General features: G+C 41.9%; 3 protein-coding genes across 7 annotated transcripts in view; 1 reads left to right on the top strand and 2 right to left on the bottom strand.

Moving 5' to 3' along the window:
• ash2l (ash2 like, histone lysine methyltransferase complex subunit) overlaps positions 1-4,366 on the bottom strand; it is a 9,696-nt gene extending 5,330 nt beyond the window's left edge. The window contains exons 1-9 of one of the 4 annotated variants that reach the window (XM_068574777.1): positions 4,255-4,366; positions 3,406-3,472; positions 3,179-3,324; positions 2,613-2,701; positions 2,418-2,512; positions 1,676-1,771; positions 954-1,049; positions 772-871; positions 238-255 (exon numbers count right to left, since the gene is read on the bottom strand). In XM_068574777.1, the coding sequence (XP_068430878.1) occupies positions 238-255; positions 772-871; positions 954-1,049; positions 1,676-1,771; positions 2,418-2,512; positions 2,613-2,701; positions 3,179-3,324; positions 3,406-3,472; positions 4,255-4,313 (766 nt within the window). In that variant the 5' untranslated portion in view covers positions 4,314-4,366. The remainder of the gene's footprint in view (positions 1-237; positions 256-771; positions 872-953; positions 1,050-1,675; positions 1,772-2,417; positions 2,513-2,612; positions 2,702-3,178; positions 3,325-3,405; positions 3,473-4,254) is intronic. The other 3 variants (XM_068574779.1, XM_068574778.1, XM_068574780.1) reach the window with 3 other exon arrangements.
• Positions 4,367-11,815: 7,449 nt separating this feature from the next.
• On the top strand, positions 11,816-24,410 carry aebp1a (AE binding protein 1a). 2 transcript variants are annotated; one of them, XM_068573483.1, is made up of 20 exons: positions 11,816-12,297; positions 15,213-15,482; positions 16,055-16,114; positions 16,896-16,958; positions 17,549-17,608; positions 17,700-17,759; positions 18,333-18,410; positions 19,048-19,157; positions 19,687-19,826; positions 20,070-20,154; positions 20,261-20,405; positions 20,810-20,889; positions 21,169-21,292; positions 21,395-21,591; positions 21,721-21,894; positions 22,057-22,182; positions 22,276-22,522; positions 22,657-22,796; positions 23,056-23,155; positions 23,264-24,410. In XM_068573483.1, the coding sequence occupies exons 1-20, from the start codon at positions 12,036-12,038 to the stop codon at positions 23,839-23,841; spliced, it is 3,099 nt and encodes a 1,032-aa protein (XP_068429584.1). In that variant the 5' UTR covers positions 11,816-12,035; the 3' UTR covers positions 23,842-24,410. The 2 variants fall into 2 exon arrangements, with proteins under 2 accessions (XP_068429584.1, XP_068429585.1); XM_068573484.1 differs by lacking the exons at positions 11,816-12,297; positions 15,213-15,482 and adding an exon at positions 15,665-15,683.
• Positions 24,411-24,710: 300 nt separating this feature from the next.
• Positions 24,711-25,000, bottom strand: part of ddx56 (DEAD (Asp-Glu-Ala-Asp) box helicase 56) — an 8,031-nt gene continuing 7,741 nt past the window's right edge. Inside the window, exon 15 of the mRNA XM_068573485.1 lies at positions 24,711-25,000. This exon is cut by the window's right edge and continues 49 nt beyond it. Coding sequence (XP_068429586.1) covers positions 24,966-25,000 — 35 coding nt within the window. The 3' untranslated portion in view covers positions 24,711-24,965.

Genomic DNA, 25,000 nt, shown 5'->3' with positions numbered 1-25,000 from the left:
AAACAAGGAAGGCGTGTCCATTGGTCAAAGGGGAGCAGGGGGAGGGATACCAAACACAAGCAGAGAGCAGACAGGTGGGTGGGAGGGGTCAAGGGGCAGGGGCAGGGTTACAACTGCACGAGGATGAAGTTGCCCTCGAGATGCTTATTGAGGAACCTCAGGACCAACTTCTACCCAGAAGGGACGAGACAGAAACAGATCAGCTCCAGAAAAAAACACTTCACACACAATATTCACCTGAGAAGGAAGATCCACCTGGAAGAACAATCACAAGAGCGCCGTGTCACATGTCACATGTCACGTCTGAGACGCTAGATACACAGCGAGTTATGCTGCTGTATCAATGCCATTATGCACGATTAATAAAGGTCTCCACAATTTTCAAACCAGAGAAATCTGTTTTGTTTTTTTTAAACGAGGTGCGTTTCATTTGCTCGCTGTTGGTGGTTGCGGTTGTTTTTTTCATTCAGTCAATCCACATTTATAAAGATTCGAGTGTTTTTTAACTCTATATTATATACTATATTCAACGAAAGAAGGATTTTAGTCACTGGACGTCTAGAGTTAAAGTCATCAGAGTAAAAACATTTACAAAAATAATTAATCTGTGTTTTAAATCGTTTTTTAAAATCTGTTTGTTTGTGGTTAAAAAAATAAATAAAAACCTCCTGAAACATGAACCCTGAAGGAATCCCAATGGCTGCGATGAAGACCACAACTCCCCTGATGCCGCGTTGCGTCACCAAAACAACGTCTGCGGAGTAAAATTACTTTTTCTCTGTTTTTCTTCCTCACCATTCAGGCCGCCGGCGGCCGGAGCGGCCGTGGTTTGTTTCTGGGAGTCGTATGAGGGGCCTATGTTCCCCAAGTCCTGCAGAACAGAAACAGCTGGAGTCAGACCACACCCCCAAAATAACACTCCTCTTCTTCCTCCTCGTCCTCTGTCCTCCTACCTGGTCCAACAGGCCAAATTTGGGGTACTCCTCCTCCGGGTCTTTGCTGCCGGGGTCTGGGTGCTCCTTCACCAGGAACACGTCGCGCTCTTTGCTCTGAAAAAATATGAAATACAGACAAATGTATTATTATTTGAGAGTTTCAAATGTTAGCTACTTATTAAGAGAAATGTTGCAGATAAGTACAATTAAATATATTTAACAATTGGGTTATGCTGCATTAATAGAGATTAAGTAAAACAGTCAATACTCTTTTTTGTTATGACTTATTTACATCTTTTATACCTGGGGATTAAATTAAACTCATCTAAAATATTATTAAATACAAAAATAAAGATTTCAAGATTTATTTTTTTAATGAAAAATATTTAAAATAAACTAATTTGCACATGTTTAGAAAACTATATTTGAAGTTCTGGTTTTGTGCAATTATCATTATTATAAAATGTATTTGGTCCTAAGATAATTATAATAATTGCATAAATAATTATAACTAATTAATCCAACATTATAACATAATATATATTAATATAACTTTTAGAAAAGCCTTTTATTTTCAGTACTTTCAATATAAGTAGAGGTTATTTCTACCTCAGTAACCTCAGAGTATTTCTCCACTACAGTACTACTGCTGAGTACTTGTTGTTGCTTAATAATGACATTATTATTATTATTATTTTTATTATTATTATTATTATTTAGCAGTATGGGCTTCTCGTTACCATCGTCTTCACGATGTTGTTGGGCCACGTGAGCTTCCCGGGCCGCTGGCGCGTCGTCATGCACTCCCAATACTTATCAATGAACGGGATGATGTCCTGCAGGGGGTTATGGGAAATATGCAATTATTACCAGTAGTGAACGGAGCAGCGTTCACAACAACAGTGTAAATCTTTATATATATGTTTTTTACAAGTTAATAGTTGCATAATTACACTTGCTGTGTCTCAAGGAGCAAGAGGATGTTTAAATGATGGATGTTGATGTGTGATAAAATATTATGAACATAGAATAAAACAATAAAATAATGAGAATACAAATGTAAATTCAATAAAAAAACAATAAAGATAGTGCAATAAAAGATAAATATCACTCAGATAACAGCACTTCAGATTAAATTTTATGACCTTGACAATAACAAAATATTAAATAATAAAGTAACCGAGATGTAAGCAGTAGGAAGCAAACAGATTAATTAAAATAAGAGTGCACAGACAACTACACCAAGCAAATACAGTAAAACATTATGTGAAGGATCATAATATAGGATAATATATAATAAATCTGATCCCAGCAGGAGGAGAACGTCCAAAAACGTTCATATAAAATCATACTAATTTATAAACATCTGTATATTAGCGATAATCTTAAATCTGGGTGTATAGTTAATATTTGAACACGCAATGCGATTGGACATGGTGTTATTTTAGTCATAATAACTGTGATAATCGTCACACAGCTCACCTTGTCTTTGGAGAACATGGTCTTCGGGTGCTCGTCGTGGGTCCTGGACCTCCAGGTCAGGTTGGCCAGTGCCGTGAGACACATTTCCTTCAGGTCTGCACGCAATGGGGGGGTGAAGGTGTGATTAAAGCACATTGTTCTATTCTTTAAAAAAAAAAAAGATTATCAGCGTGTCGAAGGTCTGCAAACACCTACTGGCTTGTTTCCTGAGGAAGTATGTGTTGCCGCTGTGGTGACACACGTTGCAGTGAAACACGTAGTTGGTCATGAAGGGAAGGCACGTCCTGCAGAGGAGATGGACCCTTATTGATCACTCTTATATACAATATATACAATCAATTATTACAAACACTGAAGAACATGTTAAGGAAATGCATAATATATCAAGAATAGAATAAGAAGAAAAATGCCAAAAATATACAAAACAATAGATTAAGAAAAATTCCCAATATATACAAAAACAATTAGAATAAGCAAAATTCTAAATACATATATAAAAAAAACTAAAATAGAATAGAGTAATAAGAAAATGCATATTAAACACAAATAAAAGAAAAATGCACAATATACGAAGAATAGAATTAGAAGAAATGATAATATTAAACTAACAAAACAAACAGTAGTGCAGAGACGTAGTTAGAGAGTTGCATCATGAGAGACGTCATATGTTAATATATATATGTGTGTGTGTGTGTGTGTGTGTGTGTGTGTGTGTTTGTTATATAAAACAAACCACCAGCTGGTGTGTGAGCCGTACGTACGCGGTGTCGATGGCAAACGTGTCGGCGGTGAACCACTTCATGCACAGAGCGCACTGCAGCTCCACGTCGCCCAGCGAGCGCCCACTCTCTTCGTCCCCCGAGCCCGCCAGAGCGTCCGCTGCCTCCGAGCCCTCGCCGGCCGTCTCCTGAGACACAGAGCAGCGGTGAGGACAGGACACACACTGGTAGAAGGAGAAAGTCATAGTGATGTAGTAAATGTGTGTTACCATTCCCTCTTTGCCGTTGGAGGACTCCGTGTCCATGCTGGTGGGCAGGTCCCTGAATGCAGCGTCTCTGCACTCAGCAGGAAGATGAGAGCAGATGAAGAAATGTTGAAAACTGTTTAATTAATGATTTCCAATGTAGAAATGTGAAATTTTGAAAAAGTTGGCAGCTCTGAAAATGCCATAACACAACATAAAAATATTTCTCATTTCAAATTGTGCTTTACTTGTTTACCAGCGGCTTTATTTATTTATATACACATACATACATATATGTACATACTGTTTATACACACTTGTATACCAACACACATACATCCTTATTTTTATACATGATTACTTAATTACACACACACACACACACACACACACACACACGGTGTACTTTTTAAATGCAGGACGTGGAACCGAATACTTCTGCAACAAAGTACTACTAATTTTGCGTGATTACATGATCTGAATCCTTCTCAATACTACTGAAATACACCGTGTTCGCTTAAACTGACGTTTTTCCAACGGAATCTGGCGTGCAGGGTTTATAACTGACATGCTCGGTTATTAAACGGGGGTGTCAACGCACGCAGAGTATTAAAGTATGCTCTGCTATCTGTTTACGTGCAGCAGACAAGGCAACGTGAAGATGAGAGATCTGGACATGTTTCATCCTCACAAAGAGCAGCTGAGCTGCACCGGAGCGCGGAGTCAGTGTGGCTGACGTCAGCGAGCCCGTTTGCTAACCGCGTTTCCGGCTTCAAAAGGAGCTTAAATGTGGTAAATATCGGTCCGTTAGGATCAGAACCGGAGCCGATGTGCTCGTAGCGGTGAAAGGTGCCGGGCAGGACGCTCACGTACCCGTCTCCGGCGTCCGGCTCTGCGGTAGCAACACTACCCGCCTCTGCTTCCGACGCCATGTTTTCAAATCAATGGAGAAAAAAAAGAAAATCGTTCGGCGCATCAACTTCCGGGTTGCCGTAGCGGGCCAGCTCAGCAGCGCCACCGCAGGCTGGCGGGGGAAGAGCACATTACGTCCATCATCAACGAAAAAGAAAATGAAAAAAACAGGAAAAAAAGAAAGTATCTTAATAATAAGATTTATTGACCGAGTATATGCAAAGAATTAGTTAGTTTTAACTGCTCTCAATATACAGAAATAGACAAAGAGCCAAAAACAAGAACAGCCTGGACAAAGGTAAAACATAAACATTTAACTACTATATGCAGCTTTTTATTGTATTATTATTATTAGTATTAGTATTAATATCAGTTATCAGTTATATTGCGTATTAGATGGTATGAAGGCTTTACCATTGGATACAGACTCATTTACTTACCTAAACATATAAATCTAATTAAACATATGCAATAATAACACAACACTTTGTTAAAAAAACGTTTTACTTTACTTAAAGTAACTTTATAATGCATTAAAAACAAGATACTAATATATTACAACTATGAGAATCATAAAACTTAAGATCTTCGCAGTAAAATGTGAGCTTGACCGTCAGTTATGAAACCATAAAAGTGATTATAAAATATTGTATCATGTGTTTAGTGTAATAGAGCATGATGGACATTTATGAGTGCTTTATAACTATAACTATACATGCTATAAGCAGATAATAACCCATAATAAGTGTATATAATGCTGCATATGAGTGTATGATATGATATTCTGATACTTCTTTCTTACGACACATTAGTTTGACCTGAAATACAAAGAAATACAAATAGAACAACGGTCGTCTCTTGAGCCCAAAGACAAAATATGAGAAGAAAAACTGACTCATCAGCTAAAACCGTTTGATATTTCTTGAGATTCTCAGGAGTCTGGATTATATTTCAGACTTTACTGTGTTCTGTCCGCTGGTTCTTGTTCATTGTAGTTCTTTACCTCATATATTACACATACTACTCTCTGAATATACTTTATTATACTGCTTGTGTTCTTGCTCTACTGGTGGATGTGCAGTGAAAGTAAAGAGCTTTAAAAGACGCAGATAAACACGATGTTCCTGCCTCTGAAAGCAGCTGATCAGTGTCTGGATGAGCAGATTAAACATCAATGTGAACAATAAATGAGTAAAAGGCTTTGTGCTGGCGGGAGACCACCTGACGCTCATCGGGAGCTTCTTTGGTTCAGGAACCAGTAAAAGAGACGAGCGGCACAAAGACAAAGTGTGCCACGGGACGCGTCGCAAAAGAGCGCAGGAATGCGAGGGCACCCCAGGGTGCTGCAGGAAACACCCCGAGGCTTTGTGAGGAGAACGGACTCCTCCTCCCTCTGCTGACGCACATCTGTTAGGAGACACATCACATCATATATATATATATATATATATATATATATATATATATATATATATATATATATATATATATATATATGCATATATATGCAAAAGCAAGTTAACAGTATATCCATCAGTTTTCTTACAGGTACCAAAAGAAACATTTGTCTTTTAATAGGAAAAATTAAAAATAACTTTGATTTTATCTTCTATGCCGTCTTTAAAATGAAATTGTTCGTTTAAGAGTGTGGGTTCTTTCTCCTTTTTCTTGGTTGCTGTGTGTGTAGTAGTGTTGAGCCTCCCGATGCTAAAACAAAACAAAACACCAGCATGCAGATAATGTATGAATAACAATAACACATGATGCAATAATTGTCTGCGTTAATGGAATGCTGGAGCATTTATAACATGTTTATAACATGTTAACATGTCCAGCCCTAATACATATATATATATATATATATATATATATATATATATATATATATATATATATATATATATATACATATATATATATATATATACATATATATATATATATATATACATATATATATATATATATATATATATATATATATATATATATATATATATATATATATATATATATATATATATATATATATATATATATATATATATATGTTTGGCTGGTTTGAACCAATTTACATGTTCTGTCTTACTCTCTCTCTCTCTCTCTCTCTCTCGCGCACACACACACACACACACACACACACACACACACACACACACACACACATTACACACACACAGCTCAGGGTCAGAGGAGGTCAAACTACTGGTGACATCTGCTAATTGTCCTGATGGGCCGGCAGCTCTGTAGGAGTCTGTTGCCGAGAGACGGCAAGCTGCTGCTTCATGCACGCCCGCACACACACACACACACACACCACACTCTCTCTCTCTCTCTCTCTCTCTCTCTCTCTCTCTCTCTCTCTCTCTCTCTCTCTCTCTCTCTCTCTCTCTCTCTCTCTCTCTCTCTTCCTGGTATTAGGAGACTATCAGCATAATGTGGATTTAAAGATTTGATCTGTGACCTGATTGTTAAGTTAATGAAGCATTATGAGGTTCAATATGAAAGAGTTTGTGTACTTTTACTCAAATACTGTGCAGAAGTATTTATATGTGTAGTTAAACTACATCTCAGGAAGACATACTGAACTTTAAAATAAGTCATAAACCTTTTTAAACTGTTTGACGATCAAAAAGATAAAACTCTTCTTAAGAGGACCCGACTTCGTTAGGAATCAACTACAAGTATTTAAAGAAGCTTCAAGTACAGTAATACTTTTGAACTAACGAGTATTTGTACATGAATGTATTAGCACATGAACGTAGTAGTACATAGAGGTATCAGTACACTTCCTCCTAGTCCAAAAATGTTGTGATGAATCTCTTCTTCTCTTTCAAACGACTTCTTAAAATGTTGGAGAAAAGATCTACTTCTTCTTCTTCTTCTTCTTCTTCTTCTTCTTCTTCTTCTTCTTCTTCTTCTTCTTCTTCTTCTTCTAAGAATGAAAGAACAAAATCTTGAATACAAAATGAAAATGTTTTTCACTTTGTCATGTTTTTATGATTCTATGTTTTATTAATTAGCTGTTGTTTCAAAACACTCGCAGAATAAAATATTTGGCATTTCTGCTTAATGAAAGACGAGTAATACCTAAAGTAATGAATTTATTAACTTATTAGATCAAATTGTTTCTGCACTAATAACTAAATTAAAACTAAATATAAAGCTGTGAGGGAACTTGTCTGCTTGTAAATAAAAACATTATCATATTATATTGTGATCCTAAAGTTGCTTTAGTGCTGCTCATCAAACAGTGCATTGTGGGATGTTGCACTCAACAGGACAAAAGGGAATAACACTTTCTTTGATGAGTCCATCAATTAGCATCACAAGGCGCGTTCACGTGTCCGACACGCCGGTGCACAAAGCGGAACACGGCGCGAGAGAGCGCGGGCGCGCCTCCACCAGATGCCCGCTAATAAATAAATAAACAACCAGCTCAATGGACCCCCGGCGGCGCGCGCGCCACGCGGCGGGGCGACATTGTTGCTCCATTTTGGTGCAACTTGTTGAATGTCATGTAAATGAGACGTGTGCAGAGAGCTGCGCGTGCGTCTCTCCGTGCATATAAACCCTCCCGGAGCAGACACCCCGCCACCCCGCGTCCTCACCGCCGGCCACAGCGCGCCGACATGCCGCCTCACGCACACAAAGCCCCGCTGGTCCACACGCCGTTTTCCGTGGAGGACATCCTGGACCCCAAGAAGTTCACAAGGAGGAAGATCTGCGAGGAAGAGGAGAAGGAGGCGACAGGTGAGACACAAGCATACTCTTTATTAAAATACAGCCTGACCAATGAGTTTACGTGACTTTAAACCACATTTACATGACCAAACATTTGAAAATCCACTGGTCACAAAGTGTATGAACCCAGAGTATGGAGTTCCATGACTTTTAACCAAATGTCCATGATCTTTAAACAAATTTTCCATGACTTTTCCAATGCATTAAACCAAATTTTCATGTATTTTAACTTTTAACAAAATGTCCATGAGCAAACATGTAGTGAAATCTGTTTGTAAACAGCAAAAAGTGCTAAATTTAAACTAACAATGAGGATTCAACGCATACAGTAAACCTTAAATGACATAAATGAATGAGAGTCAATAGTTTGATTAAAAGAATAAACATTTATATAGATGCCTGTATGTATGTCTGCTTATATTTTGAGACTCTTTCTTTTAAAAGCATATTTATTATTTCAAACTCGGCGTAAATGACCGTCATGAACACATGAATATAACACATTTACGGGACTTTTACTACACTTTGGGGATTGTTCAATGACTTTTCCATGACTTTTCCAGCTTTTCGATGACCGTAATAAGAACCCTGTCTCTCTTCCAGGAGCGTCTTCTCCCGCAGATGAACCCGGAAAGCAGCCGCATCCCGCGGCCGCAGAGGCCGACGAGGCTCCGTGTGGCCGGAGGGCGGGCGCTAGGACCCGGCGGGTCCGCACCGCCTTCAGCCCGCAGCAGCTGCAGGTGCTGGAGCGCAGCTTCCGCCGCGGCCGCTACCTGTCGGTGCTGGAGCGCCACCGCGTGGCCGCCGCGCTGCGGCTCTCCGAGACTCAGGTCAAGATCTGGTTCCAGAACCGGCGCACCAAGTGGAAAAAGGAGCGGCCGCGGGGGAGGGAGGAGGAGGAGGAGGAGGAAGAGCACGGCTTCACATCATCATCATCATCATCATCATCATCATCATCATCATCATCATCATGCTGCTTCTCCTCTCCTCTGACCTTCAGGCCGCTCTGCTGCGCGCACACTCAGCTGTTCGCGCCACTGCAGCTCGCGCCGTTTCATCAGTATTACGCGCGGTGACGCGGTGAGCACGTGATGCAGCTCACCTGAGACAATACCTGCAATTATTGTATTTTTTTAATGGCACAATTATTTCATTCAGGAGAGCAACGGCGTGCCAAACAGTTTATATTCATAATGTAATTATGCTATAATTTATTTTGATAAACATTTGTATTGAAGTTTCTTCCCTGTTTTGTATTTTTATTAAAAGAAAAAGTGCATTAATATCTAAATAAATATCTAAATCATTCCTCCAATCTGATGTGTGATAGTTGCATTTCAATGTTATGACGCTGTTCATGTTTCTGCTACTTCATGGTGAATAAATACACATTATGTATTAATATATTTTATTATTTGAAGGAGAAAAAGAAGCTAAATGAAATGAAGCTGAATGAAACATGATGGTTATCAGGAATAAAGTTAGGATCTTAGTTTAGAAACGTGAAGTTCAGCTGATAAATGTCTTTAATATATGAGGTTACACGTCAAGTTTTTCGACTTAATAGTTGACACACAGAGACAGACACACACACACACACACACACACACACACACGCACACACACATATGTTGATGTGAAGTCAGAAGATCAACAGTTTTAATAGTTCTATAACATTTGTGAACATATTGTAATATTGTAACACATGAATATTGTTTTTCCTCAGGCTGCTGCAGCAGTGAGTCAGCGTTTCTTCACTTCCTGTTCCCTCTCTTGAAGTAAATGTGTTTTTGTTTAGACGTTTAGAGTCAGATCAGTTTACTGGTCCCAGTTTGTGTGTGATGGTCTGACTGGTGAACTCCATCTGACTCTTTTTGGCCGAGTTCAACTCATTCTGCACTTAAAGCATCTCAATGACACACAAAGTAACTATTCTGTGCTCAAGGGCCTTCTCTCCCACACACACACACGCACACACACACACACACACACACACACACACACACACACACACACACACACATACACATCTGTATGCAATCACATGCTCTGATCCACAGATGTCGGCGGCTCCGTTCTTTGTGGTGAACGAGACAAAGTGTAAAAGTATTGTAGTATTTTAGTATTGTAGTATTGTAGCATTTTAATGTTTTAGTATTTTGTTTCAAGGTTTCAGAAACAAACATCACAAAAAAAAATAATTGATTCAACGTTTTTTGTTTCTTTCCAGATGTTAAAATATTAAAAACACACGGATGTTTCTCAGCTCATGAAATCAAAGTATTTTAAGAACTGACACATCGTGTTGCCGTCTGCTGGGAAAGAACGTTAAGAAAGTCTCGAACAGGAAGAAGTATTGAAGACAGATGGAGGCAGAAATCAGTATTCTTGGTCTTTTTAATTCATAACACCTGTTGTATTCTAGCAGCGTGTTTAACGTCTTATTGTCTTCACTGTTCTCAGTCGATCGTCTGCTGACTTTAAAACACGACTCAGTTAAAATACTTCCGTCCTCACATCTGGGAACCGTTCTTCTTCTGTGGTAACATGTGTCCCGCTGACCACAATGCAAAAAAGTGTTGTGTAATTACTTTATGATGTCGGTGGAGTCCACATGTTTTTAACATGTAGAGAGTTTAAACATTTCATGCATATTTTACGGGCCAACTTAGAGGGTGTAAAACATTCAATAAATTATTGTTAAATTACATTTTCGAGGTTTGCAGCTGCTCTGCTGAGGCGTGTTGTCTTGCAGAGACTTTAGTTTTGCCTCCAGACTGAAGATCAGACCGGTTGGAGACCAGCTGGTGAACTTCAGCAGATAAAGAGACAGATGTTTACCTCTGGAGGTGAAGGAGGAGACCCAACACAGAGCAAAATGAGAGAACACTGGACTCAAAAATCAAGAAACACGACGAGAAACAATAAACAATTATTTGTGTCATAGGAACCAACATGTGTCTTAAAAGATGATCTAATATGAAGGCCTCACTTAAAGGGACAGTACCGAGAAGAGATGCAGTGATACGTTGGCTGGTGTTCGGTAGAAAGAAAATAGTCATAAAAAACGTCGTCTTAAGTAAAGAGTCTTTTTTACATTACTGATTGAACGTGGACAAAAGAAGGAGTGGCGTGTCCCTCACAGGGACCCTTACTGCTGAACACACTGTTTATGTTGTTCCCTTATGAAACACAAATGTTTCTTCTGATACCTCTTCATAAAAAATAAAAAAATATTTATGTATGTTAAATTGTTGTTGCTCCAGAGTGCTGTTATATTGTTCTGATAACATTACTTTTAAATAAAAGTATGCAATACACTAGTTTTAACTTCATTATTGATTTTGGTGCATCATGAGATCAGTTACATTATATCTATATCTATATCTATATCTATATCTATATCTATATATATATATATATATATATATATATATATATAGATATAGATATAGATATAATATAATATAATATAATAAAAATCCAATAAAATGTGATTAAAAAAGGTTTTTCTCTGAAGTTCCTTCCTTTTCTTTCTTTCCTCCCTCGTAGGAATGTCACATGTGGCAGATGCTCCTCCCCTCCGCTCAGACATGGGTGAGGGGAAAAGGGGGTGAAGGGCCATGAGGGAGAGATGTGACGGAGGAGGAGGAGGAAGAGGAGGAGGAGGAAGAGGAGGGAGGTGTGTTGCTCTGCATGCTGCTGCAGAAACCCCCTCCAGACAGATCCTCCTCTCCAGCAGGATCAGCAGCTTTAACCTTCTCTCTCTCTTCTCTAGAAGAGGAGGAAGCTCTCCAGACCTCCGCCGGCTCATCCTTTTGTTCTGTGCAGAAGACAAACCCTTCTCCGGGTCTTCTGGGACGTCCGCGGGAAGCTGCGTCTGAGCGTCTGCAGGTCGGACGTTGACCTCTGTGAGTCTTCACAGGTCGTTTGACCTCAGGCGGATCGCCTGATCTTCTTCCCTCGTCTGCGTTTTGGGTGTTTTTCCACCTGGAGGAATGAGGGCCGGGTGCCTGCTGGTCTGGGCCGGTCTGACCCTGAGCTGCTGCGCTCTGGGCGCCGCTCTGGGCGCCGCGGAGGAGAACGAGCTCTCCGGAGGTCGAGTTCACGCCAGAGAAACCAGAGCACTGGTGGCGCCCAGGAAGCCGGAGGAGGAGGAGGGCGGCGGCGTCTGGGTATCGGACGAGCCCGCTGAAGCGGTGGAGGTGGAGAGGACGAAGCCGAAGAAGAAGAAGAAGACACCTGAGGAAATTGAGGCAGGTAAGACGGAGTCACGGTGTGAGCGAGTCTGTTCAGAGGAGGCTTCAAGCCTGCACGTTTCTCTTGACCTTTCCCCTCCAGTCTTCTCTCAGCTTGCAGCCAGATACACAGACAGGAAAAGGCTGCAATCAATCTCTGCAGGCAGGAAAATATTTGGCTGTTGTGTAGACCAGAGCTCCAGCTTTTCTCCCTGAACGCCTGCACAGCTCAGCCTCCCTCATGCTCTCAGAAACGCTTCGGCGTTAACGCCCCACCAAATGCATCTCACAGCCAATTTGTTTCAGTGATCCGGAGACGACGGGACAGGAACTTGCAGTTGGAGGTCTGACGTTTTCTTGGCCGACGCGACGTTCTCCGGCCTCGATCACGTCTCGGAGAAAAATCATAAAGTCTGAGCAACAGCGGAAATTATTTCCAGTAGGACTTTTTTCCACAAGTAAGCAGGAAGTGCTTTAGGAGAAAGGGCCCGCTGTCACTAGCACCGACAGTCTGAATGTTAACTTTTTCCGCCGCGTGAAGCAAAACCACGAGACTCAGTGGTGGGAGCCGTTGGTGTGCGGTGGTTCTAGGCCGTCATTAACTGAACCCCAGACCCACGAACAGCTCTGTTTACAGGAAAAGGTTTTGCTGAGCATGCTGCGTCGGCCTCTGCCCGGTTTCACAATCACATTTTGAAGATTTCTGCAGTCTATCAAGCCAAGAACGTTGTGATGTTTTGTATACATGGCTGGAACGTTTGCTCCCATTAAGCCCGGCCCACACAGCCCGCACAGTCCAGAAGACTGCGACCACCAACGATTCGATGCAATTAGTGTCCACGGGGGAGTTAAGAAGTTCTTACGTTTGTATTTCCTGAACAGACCGCACAGAGATTACTACATGTGATCATTCAGCTTTTGTAAACACTTGTATACCTTTAAAAAATAACGTGGTGTCATTTGTTGAGTAAGTTATTTTGTTAAATTGTTATATCATGAACCAGGAAGTACGAAGACCACAAAAACACCCACAGGTTGGGATGTTTTTTGTCACATAAGTTGTGCAATGAAGTTACGGCACTTTTTATACCTAAATGACGACCTATTAAACCTGACCAAGTAGGTTTGGTGCTAACTACGTGTTTCACAATATGTTCCTCAAACTAACTACGTATTTTTGTTTCCTAAACCTATCTACATATTTCACAATCCTATCCAAACAATAACTAGGTGTATCACGATCTAATGCAAACAATAACTAGGTTCATCACAATCTTATCTGAACAATAACTAGGTTTATCACAACCTTTTCCAAACTGTAAATACATATTTTACGATCTTTTCCTAAACCTAACTACGTAATTGTGCCCAAATCTAACTGAGTTGTTTCCTGTGAAGACGGGAGTTTATTTTGAAAAGCCCGTATGATCGTATTGTTGTTGGACTTTTGTCGGAAAACGCACAAAGAAATGCATCACTTTTGGATACGTTGACTTGTTACATATATTTATATATATTTGTATCTGGCGGTCAGCTGATTGATCCATAACGTTGGTCCAAACTGAAATATCTCAACAACTATTGAATAGAAATTTGGCTCTAAAATTAGATTTTGACACTGCAAGAGAGGGCGGTGGATTACAAATATGTGTGCAGCTATTTAGAGCAAGTTTTCCCGTTATTCATGACATGACTCGTTGTCTCCTGTTGTTTCTGTGCAGTCACACATAGTCAGGAAAATTGTCCGTCCAGGCATCCTGAGCTGAGTAATGCGTTGGCAGTGAGGGGTTGTTGTGTTCAAGGACCGGTGGAACATCAGGAAAACAAGCCGCCTTCTGTGTCTAATGGCGGTCGGAGATCTCCTCTCTGCAATGCTCCATGTAGTTTAAGGTCTTTAATCAGTTCTTCATCAGACAGTGGAGGGGGTGTGACGCCACTCTGAGCGGACTGAAGCTTCTGACATCGCCTCCGTCCCTCTTTCCTCCAACAAAGTGTGTTTACTTGTTCTCATTTAAAAGTACTCAACATGTGGATTAGGTTGCATGGAACAAAGTTGGGATTTATACAATTTATATCTCATCAAACGGCAGATTTACCTATTGAAGATTAAGAAAGGTGATATTCAGTAAATATGTTAAGGGACGTTCCTTTAAAGCACAAAGTCTTTCACATAAAGGCTCCTGAAGGTCTTCTTGAAGGCTGAGGTTCTACGCAGAACTATTTGTTTTTTAAAGAAAGTTCTTTGTAAGAGCAAGAGGTTTCAATGAGAAAATATTTCATCTAAGGAACCCCTGTCTGGATGGAAGAAGACAACGTGTTCTTTTCAACTCTTTTATGGGAGAAAGAGTCATTCAATGATTATTGAGAGGAAACTGAGTTTAAGCTGTTGAACTAGAACCACCTTGAGGGGTCGAAGTATAGTTTATACTTCACACAGAGCCAGGCTAGCTGTGTACCAATGCTTAAGACTTTATGCTAAGCTAGGATAGCTTATCTTCTCTTTTCACTCTCAGAAAGCGTTTTTCCCAAAAATGTTGAGTTAATGTGATTAAGTAGATTTGACAGAGAGGACGTGACCTTCCTCTCGCTGAGATCAACTCTTACGTAACATTCCTTCATGCACTCGGTGCAGTCTTGCCTTTCAGAGGAGCAACTGGGGAGATCATTAGCCTTTTGGCAACGGTCTCCACTCTTTCTTGTTTGGTTCAGGACCAAAACAAACGGGACAGATTGTCTCTAAGAGCCAGCTCCTGCTGCGTTCATGTGTCCGGGCTGCGTTTCACAGCGGCAGTAAGACTTGTGTGCTCACAGTGAGACGAGAATAAAACTTCAAGTAACCCTCCAATGAAATGTTTTGAGGAAGCTGCGCGGCGTCTTCGTGGATAAGTGGCTTCACGCGGCTGAATGTTTCTCGTCTTTTGCCTCGTCTCTCTGAAGCCCGAGCAAAGAAAGCAGCGGAGAAGGAAGCCAAAGCCAAGAAGCAGAAAGGCCCCAAAGCCACCAAGAAGCCCAAAGTCACGAAGCCCACCAAGAAGCCCAAAGCACCAAAAGCCACCAAGAAGCCGAAGGCGCCCAAAGCCACCAAGAAACCACAGGCTATCACCGCTACGACGACCGCGGCAACAACTGCGGCAATGACCGTCATCAAAAGTCCTTCTTTGGATGAGGAAGAGGAGCGGCTGCTGCTCGAACTGGGCTGGGGAACGTGTATGTATTATTATTTATTTTATGTATTTATTTATTTATATTTGTATATATATATATATATATATATATATATATATATATATATATATATATATATATATATATATATATATATAAATTTATTTTTTTATTTTTATTTTATTCTATTTTTTTTTTCATTTCATTTTGCAGGGACAATGCACACTAATCAACAGTAAAACTGTAAGTGAGGCAGAAAGACTCATTTTTATCTGTTGTCCCTGGCCAGATTTCTTTTCAAATTACAACATTTTCAATAGCACAATGCAACTAAGACATACAGGCAGTAACATAGACACAACTAATTCACATCAAGGAAAAACAAGTGTATCTACAGTCGATATCTCCAGCACATATAAAACACTGGAGGCACAGACAATACATCAACACTAAACAAGACACATGCACATATAGTAAATAAGCAGCAGGACAGACGTTAATGCTTCACACTGATAGGCAACGAGCCCTTCCTTTAAGTTCTCTGAAGCTTCTCGAGGGAATCAGAGAATATTCTCATAGAGATGTTTGTCTTTTTAACTATTTGACCTTCACAGTGAGTCGACCCGAGACCCCCAACGGACCCGCAGTGGAAGAGCCCGTCGAGCCGGACCTAGGTGAGACTTTCACGGGTCGACGAACCGTTTTTTAGAGCTCATTAACAAAATACTGAAATAAAGTCTAGGTCATTTATGTCAGAAAAGCAGAGACGCATCATAACCCTGATAAAGTGTGTATTCACTTTGAAATACTACTCTGCTACTTTATACTGAAAGTCCACGACATCTCAGAGGAAAATATGTTACTTTTTACTGCTCTACAGTAATTTAATAGCTAAAGTATTATTTTGGTTTTGCATCATTCATGTTACTGCTGAATTTGGATGTTTTGAACACCATTAGTGATATACAAGAGAAATATATAGTTTGTCTGCTCTCGGTTAAACTGTCTTCACCAGATACTCTCTCAGTCAGTTCTGCTTCACTTTATCAAAGTCAGGCTTTGCAGTGAGATTGTTCACACATAGTGTGCTGTGATCGGTTCGAGGTTTAAACCTTTCAGCTGCACCATCCCAAAGAGATGCTCATCCTAAAAGTGTTTCTTTTTTTTTGGTGAACCTACAACTTTTTAATTTGGGCTGTGTGACATCTTCATTTATTCTTAACCAGTGAAACAAATGCTGATCTTTACACATCTGGACAAATCTCTCAAGTGTTTCCTTTGTTATGACACCAACATTATTCAAATAGACTTTGTGGTTGCAGAGATATACTCTTTTTAGTATAAGTATGCAATTTTTGGTTTTCCTGTATGCTGACGATGCACCTCTGTTCTAATATAATGATATTAAGGTTATGAAGTTGTAATAATACAGTAAATATGCCGTGTTCCTCACAGATTTGATGCGTCGTCGATACAACAAACAAGCCACAACCACTGAGGTCATCATGTATATACCAGGTACATTTACATTATCTTATATTGTGGATCATAAAAGTTTAAATTGCAAACAAGTGTAAAATAATGTTGCGTACAACAATTAACTATTTTAATTTGTTAAAAATAATAACAGCTACTTTTAACTAACTAATGTATATTTACCGGCGTATTCTTATTTGCTCATTTGCATAAATTTTCTTCTTTATTGTGTTGTTGTGTCTTTTCTCTGTGTGTGTATAACTGTGTCCATGTGTGTTGTTAAGGTACAGATAAATACAAATGAATAAGTCATATCTACACCAGATATTATCTCTATATGGATGATTATATGTAATATATATATATGTATATATATATATATATATATATATATATATATATACATATATATATATATATATATATATATATATATATATATATATATATATATATACACATATATAATTATCTCAATATATTGTAATAACAGTTATATCGTCTTTTATAATACAACATAGGAAGTGTTTTAAAGTCATTTTTGTTTAAGTCATTACCAGAATATTAAACAATAATGTAATAATGTTATTTCTAGCCTCATGGTAATAAAGAGACGTCTGCTTGTGTTCCAGAGGAAACCTCCTCCGCCCCGTACGAGGTGCCGTGGTACGAAGAGTACGACTATGCCGACCGTGCGTCGATTCTCTTGATAACTTCAGATCAATAACCCGATCGCTTATTGATGGTTTTATTGAGACGAGTCTGTCTGGTTCTGCTTCACAGTGGCCGCCAAGAAGCAGGAGGAGGAGGAGGAGAGAGCTCGCAAAGAAAAGGCAGAAAAAGGTTTTTACTTCATTTGTACTTTGTCTTGTGTGGATTAATCTGCCGCTGAAAGTAGTCCTGAAAGTTGTTTTGCTGAAAGTTGTTTTATTATAACAAAAATAAATAAACATTAATTTATTGGACCATAGTCCATACTTTTCAAAATAAAAGTATCAAATGTATTTAAATATGGTAAATAACATATGACAGTACTTTAAAACAAGTCCTTGTGTTTCAAAATAAAAGTAGCACATGTATCTTAATAGGAGAAGAAGTGTTTGAAAGTAAAGTCACAAAAATGCACAAACACGTGACCTCTGGCCCACGTTGACCTTGAAGGCGTGCTTGAAGAATGTTTGTGTGTGTGTGTGTGTGTGTGTGTGTTTGTGTGTGTGTGTGTGTGTGTGTGTGTGTGTGTGTGTGTGTGTGTGTGTGTGTGTGTGTGTGTGTCAGCAGAGGCGAAGGTGCGCCCGGAGAACATGTGGAAGTGTTTTGTGCGGCGGTGGCGGTTGGGACGGAGCGCGAGGTTCGGGGTTTATGACTCACGTGTTGTTGTTGTTGTTGTTGTTGTTGTTTTCTCTTCACGCTGAGAAGCCGAGCGGCTGAAGAAGAGGTGGGAGGAAGAGGAAGAGGAGCGGCTGAAGCAGATCTCTGTTCCTGTGGAGCTCAAGAGTAAGAAAACTCCTGAACGAGTGTACTTAAATACAATGCTTGGGTACTTTGGAGTAACTAGTGTACTTAAATACAACGCTTAGGTACTTTAGAGTAACTAGTGTACTTAAATACAACGCTTAGGTACTTTGGAGTATTTATATTTTCTGCTACTTTATACTTATACATCTCAGAGGTGCATAACATACTTGTTACACTACATCTCAGTGGTACATGTAGTACTTGTTACACTGCATCTCGGAGGTACATATAGTACTTGTAACACTACCTCCTAGATGTACTTGTAGTACTTTTAGCTGACATAGGAGTTAACGTGCACATTAATGCAGCAGAAACACAACAGAGATTTTACTGATCAATCAATACTTTTTCTTTAAAGTACATTTAGCTGATGTACTTGTACTTCATTAAGGGTTTGAATGCAGGACGTGGAGAATTTCCACATGGCACTGTCGGTACTTTAAATAAAAGCCTCTGAATACTTCTTCCACCACTTCTCGTTTAATCCACTCAGCCTCTTGTTTTTACTGCGACGTCGTCTTTAACAAGACGTTTCACTGCGTCTCGTTAAAAAGAGAGAAATGTCTGCCAGCTCCTCTCAGAGAGAGAACCCAAACCTCCGGTGTGTTCCCCGCAGAGTGCCCTCCTCTGGGCCTGGAGTCCCACCGCGTGGAGGACGACCAGCTGCTGGCTTCCTCCCAGTCCCATCACGGCTTCGCGGCTCCGAGGGGACGACTCAACATGCAGGTAGACAAGATTTTATGTCCGTTTACTTTGTGCTTTTGTACTATTGTAAAGTTCAGATGAAGCTTCATGGGGAGGGAACGGCCCACTGCACCTTAATTACTAAAGATGAGTAACATGCTGAGAAGGATTTCCCCACTGTGGGATTAATAAAGGATTATAAACAAAAATATATAGAAAAAAGAAGAAAAAAAAGAAATCTGCATTTGCCCCCATATCTACTATTTGTTGGCTGAAAGTACTATATGTACCTCTGAGATGTAGTGCAACAATTACTATGTATAAATCTGAGATGTAGTGTAACAAGTACTATATGTAAATTTGAGATGTAGTGTAACAAGTACTATATGTTCATAGTAGAGTAAAAAGTACAATATCTACCTCTGAGGTGTATTGTAAAAAATACTATATGTACCTCTGAGGTGTATTGTAACAAGTACTAAATGTACCTTTAAGATGTAGTGTAAAAAGTACTACAGTTTTAGAACCTCTGGTTTATGTAAAAAAAAGTAAACGCTGCGTTTGGCTCTAGGCCTCCAACAACGAGGATGACATGTTCGGCGGCGCCTGGTGCGCCGAGTCGGAGGAGCGCAACCACTGGTTCGAGGTCGACGCCCGCCGGGAGGTGGAGTTCACCGGGGTCATCACTCAGGGGAGGAACTCAGAGCAGCTGTGAGTCCGCTGCTACAGAGATCTTTGTCTCTTCAGCCGCTAAATGCTGCACTGAGTCCACCAGCTGCTCTCCGTCTGCTGCTTCCCGCCCAGCAGGAAGTGAACAGCGGCTTTGTTAAGACGAAACAAGATGATATGGCATTCATCCGCCCAACATGGGGGGAAATTTGCATGATTACAGAAGCAAAGTCGATTGAAACCAACACAAAATATAGAATATTGAATCCTCTTTTTTCTCCCTAGAGAGGATTTCGTGTCCTCGTACTTTGTGGCCTTCAGCAACGACAGCCGAGACTGGACGACCCTTCACGACGGCTACGCCGAATGGGTGAGAACCTCGTTTTCCAACCCGATCGCATCCGTGGAGCTTCGTGGAGTTTAACGGTTTTACGTCATGTATTGTGTGTATTGTGTTTCTTCGGCCCCTCCTGCAGTTGTTCTACGCAAACGTGGACAAGGACACGCCGGTGCTGGGCGAGTTCGCGGCGCCCGTGGTGGCGCGCTACATCCGCATCCTGCCCCAGAGCTGGAACGGCAGCCTGTGCCTCCGAGCCGAGATCTTGGCCTGCCAGCTCCCCAGTGAGTCGATCCTTTCCTCTCAAAGCGCTCTGGAGGAGTTTCATGAGTCAGAGGCGTTTTCATTGCTTACAGGAATATGTCATCCTCCACTTTCTGCCAAAAACAAAAAGTCTATTTCACAACACGGACTTCATCACCCCGGCGGTGTGTTGCATGACGGACTTTACACCATTTTCCCGGTGGTGTGAAGTCACTTCTTACATATACTTCCAGCAAAGTACTTGCACTCAAAGTATTTTACATTTTTCTGCTTTTTGTGAAATCCTTATCAGGTCAACGTACAGTACATAAGAACATTTTCACAGTCTGGTCATTTCCCATGTTTAGCCGCATTACACAAGAAAGATGCACAGCGTTAGCAACAAATCAAACCCAGTCAATGATTAGCATGTTGCTTCTTTCAGGCAGCTACCGCAGTGAGAACGAAGTCATCCCATCAGACGACCTGGACTTCAGACACCACAACTACAAGGAGATGAGACAGGTCTGTTTCCAGTTCTGACCACAGACTGTTTATGAGAAGTGAATAACGACAGAGCGTGATTCACAACATAGACTTCTATACAACCAGACGAGTCGCCACCTAGTGGTCATTAGAGAAAATGCAGCTTGAACACATAAAGCATAGACTTCTATACAACCAGAGGAGCCGCCCCCTGGTGGTCAGGAGAAAGATTGCAGCTTTAACACATGAAGCATAGACTTCTATACAACCAGATATTATGGTTCTGCAGAGAACTGATGTTTTTTGTTTCTCTTCCAGATGATGAAGGTGATAAATGAAGAGTGCCCAAATATCACTAGGATCTACAATGTCGGTAAAAGCTCTCAGGGCCTGAAGATGTACGCCATGGAGATCTCCGACAACCCAGGAGAGCACGAGACGGGTACGAGACAGACAGACGGGCTGAAGAACTCACCGAGACGCCGTCAAACCGCCGCCCGTCCTAATGTGTGCTATTATTTTCTCATTCCCCGGCTACCACCAGGTGAGCCTGAATTTCGGTACACAGCCGGGCTCCACGGTAACGAGGCGCTGGGTCGAGAGCTCCTCCTCCTGCTGATGCAGTTTCTGTGCAAGGAGTACAAAGACGACAACCCCAGAGTGCGCCGGCTGGTGGACGGAGTGAGAATACACCTGGTGCCTTCGCTTAACCCCGACGCTTACGAGTTGGCCTACGAGATGGTACGACAGGCACGAATCGCCCGCACAGCGCTTACGTAACCGGAGCTTCTTGCACCGTTAGCTTGCCCGGCCACTTCCTCCAACATTCGCAGCCACCTTTTGATGTGACCCGTCCTTCTCGTCCTCCAGGGCTCGGAGATGGGGAACTGGGCTCTGGGCCACTGGACTGAAGAAGGTTACGACATCTTCCAGAACTTCCCGGACCTCAACAGCATCCTCTGGGGAGCCGAGGACAGGGGCTGGGTGCCTCGCATCGTGCCCAATCATCACATCCCACTGCCAGAAAACTTCATCAATGGCTCTGTGAGTTCGTTCTTAACCCCAAGACCCAATGATCGCCAATGTAGCAACCAAACGGCCCAAAGCTGCTTGTGTTTTAGAGGGTTGAAAATCCAAACGTTCACCACCTCCAGTCCAACGCGATGTGCTGACGTTCAAACCATTCTCTGCTTCCTGTCTTCACAGATCGCTACAGAGACGAAGTCCATCATCTCCTGGATGGAGCGCACCCCGTTTGTGCTCGGAGCGAATTTGCAAGGAGGAGAAAAACTGGTGGCGTACCCTTTTGACATGCAGCGCCAGTCGCTTTCTGTAAGCCTAGAACCAAATAAAAGCACATTGATGCTCTCTTTAGCCAGACATCTCATCTTAAGCTCATAATCATCACGATCCCTTTTGTTTAAGTCGATCGACAGCCGCCGCTGGAGAGGCAACGGTGAGATGAACGAGGAGACGTGGGCTCGCATCCAGCGGCAGAACGAGGGGTCTTTGAAGGAGACGGCGGATGACGCCATGTTCCGATGGTTGGCCATGGCGTACGCCCACAGCCACCTGACCATGACGGAGACCTACCGGGGCTCTTGCCATGGAGATGACGTCACCGGGGGTCAGGGCATCACCAACAGGGCCACCTGGGATCCAGTGGTGGGCAGTAAGTGTTGATGCGGAAGGAGGCAAGAGGAATACCGAAAGAGAATGTAGAAGAAAGTGCCGCATCGAAAACTGGAACGATAATGATTGGCCGCCACCAGCTGTGAGTGAGCTCATCCTGTTCCTCTCCCACAGGTATGAATGACTTCAGCTACCTGCACACCAACTGCTTCGAGCTGTCCGTCTTCTTGGGCTGCGACAAGTTTCCCCACGAGACTGAACTGCCTCAGGAGTGGGAGAACAACCGCGAGTCTCTGCTGTCCTTCATCGAACAAGTGAGAGCTGTGTTAAAGCTACATTCTCTCTCCTGACCACTAGGGGGCGACTTCTCTGGTTGTACAGATAATCAACTCTACTTCGCTCTTGATTTATTCCCTCAGTAAACATTGTAAACATGAGTGTACAGTCTCAATCTTTAAAGCCTTTAAAACCGGTGCAGCTCCTATTCAGACTATTCTGTGGTTGTAACTGAAGTACTAGTGAGAGTATTCGTACTAGTCGTTGTACTAGTACTAGTAATACTTTCCTGTGCAGGTACATCGAGGGATAAAAGGTGTCGTGAGAGACGTGGAGGGAAATCCACTGCCTAATGCCACCGTGTCCGTGGAGGGAATACGGCACGACGTCAAAACCGGTAGGTCGGGTTAAACCACTGAAGATTCTTTGTATTTGACAATAATTACTTTTTTTTTGGTCTGGAATTTCATTTCCGAACATTTTTTCCCTGAACTCACACACACAGCTGTCGGCGGTGATTACTGGCGGCTGCTAAACCCCGGGGAGTTCCGGGTGACCGCCAAGGCCGACGGCTACACCCCTCAGACCCGGCTGTGCATGGTGGGCTACGAATCCGGCGCCACATCCTGCAGCTTCACCTTGGCCAAGTCCAACTGGGACCGCATCAAGCAGATCATGTCGCTGCACGGCAAGAGGCCCATCCGGCTGGTGCCCAAGGCGGTCGCGCCGAAGACGACGCCGGCGACCAGAGACCCCGCGGCGGCAGCGGAGCCCACCGTCGACAGTCACGCCGCCGCTCAGAACGCAGAGCGGCTCAGACGGCTGCGCATCATGCGTCTACGCCGGCTGCGTCAGCAGAGATTAAGAGCCGGGTTAAGCACCACTCCGACTGCAACGACGACCACAACAACCACAACAACCACAACAACAGCCCCCACTACTATAGCCGACACCAAGAGAACCACTTCCTGGTACGACTCCTGGTTCCCGGTGGACGGTTGGGTGACGGAGAACCCGTTCGATAGCGTTGCCTTCGAGTTGGCGCCCACGAAGGATTACCCCTTCGAATACACCATCGACTGATCTCTCTCTCACACACACATACACACACACACAAAGTTTGAACTTGTTGGGTTGACCATGACCATGTTTACATGCGACAAATATTCCGTTTTTTTACCGTTAATCTGAAAAAAGACAATATTCCATACGTAATCACGTTTATATGCAGCTGCTCATATTCCACGTAATCGAACACGACCCTGCATCTCATCTTCATCGCCATGTGACTTATCTTCATCACCAGTGAATCACCGTTCTCGCCTATGTTTGACGGTTCAATGCCCGGACACAAAATATGTAAAAGTGGAACATCAGGAGCTGCTTCTCTTCTCTCTATGCGTGACTTCAAGGGAACGTCCGAAAGAGAAATTTAGTTTATTTTTTAGGAAGATTCTTCACAGGAAATTGATCTGGAATAGAAAGCTTCTGCTGAGCAGAGACGATACACACGAGTTGGCTCAATAAAACACGCAGCTTGTTACGACACACACATATGATTAGGTACTCCTGCATTACAAATGTATATCTTTATGATTCTTTAACGGCTTTACAGTGCGATTGCTGGCCTCAGTTAAACTGATTTAATGTACTGCCGTATTTCAATAAAATTAAAGTGTTTTTATATAATGATCGTAGTCTGTGTATTATTTGGCTTTAAGGGGATATTCTCTCTGCATTCTCTCTCCTGACCACCAGGGGGCGACTCCTCTGGTTGTATAGAAGTCTATGTTTCACGTGTTAAAGCTGCATTCTCTCTCCTGAGCACCTCCTATGGTTGTATAGAAGGTTTTAAGCTCAATTAGCACCATCCTACAGAACCACAAATGACCATCAACACGTCCCTTCTCTGTTTGACGCTCGACAACGACAACACCCAAAAAAAACTTCACTTTTCAAGAAGAAATCACTTTATTTTAACAAAACATTTTCATTGTTTCAACAACAGAAGTAAGAGAATACAGATACTGTATGTTTGAATTTGCAACTTCAAACTGACGTTTCTTACATTTTTCTCTCGTTTTCAAAAAGTAAGTCAAGTCCGCGTTCAGAGTCCATTCGGTTTGCGCCAGAATCGAGCTCCCGGTGAAAGTCCTTGCAGGGTTTCACAGATCCAGGACCGGGTGCTCGTTCTCCGGGGTCTGTAGCTACGACTGGCCCGCTTTGCCTTTCTGGTTCCTCC

The sequence above is a fragment of the Clinocottus analis genome, unplaced genomic scaffold (genome assembly GCF_023055335.1).
Source record: "Clinocottus analis isolate CAN_PGR_092001 unplaced genomic scaffold, fCliAna1.0.p SCAF_13, whole genome shotgun sequence".
NCBI lineage: Eukaryota > Metazoa > Chordata > Actinopteri > Perciformes > Cottidae > Clinocottus > Clinocottus analis.
This window is presented reverse-complemented; position numbering and strand designations above follow the sequence as displayed.

Excerpts from the sequence above, each read along its gene's own strand:
- aebp1a (XM_068573483.1), top strand. The coding sequence starts at position 12,036 with ATGAGGGCCGGGTGCCTGCTGGTCTGGGCCGGTCTGACCCTGAGCTGC. Across the intron at positions 21,592-21,720 it reads ACGAGTTGGCCTACGAGATG|GGCTCGGAGATGGGGAACTG; the intron begins GTACGACAGGCA and ends CTCGTCCTCCAG. Across the intron at positions 22,523-22,656 it reads CTGGGATCCAGTGGTGGGCA|GTATGAATGACTTCAGCTAC; the intron begins GTAAGTGTTGAT and ends CCTCTCCCACAG.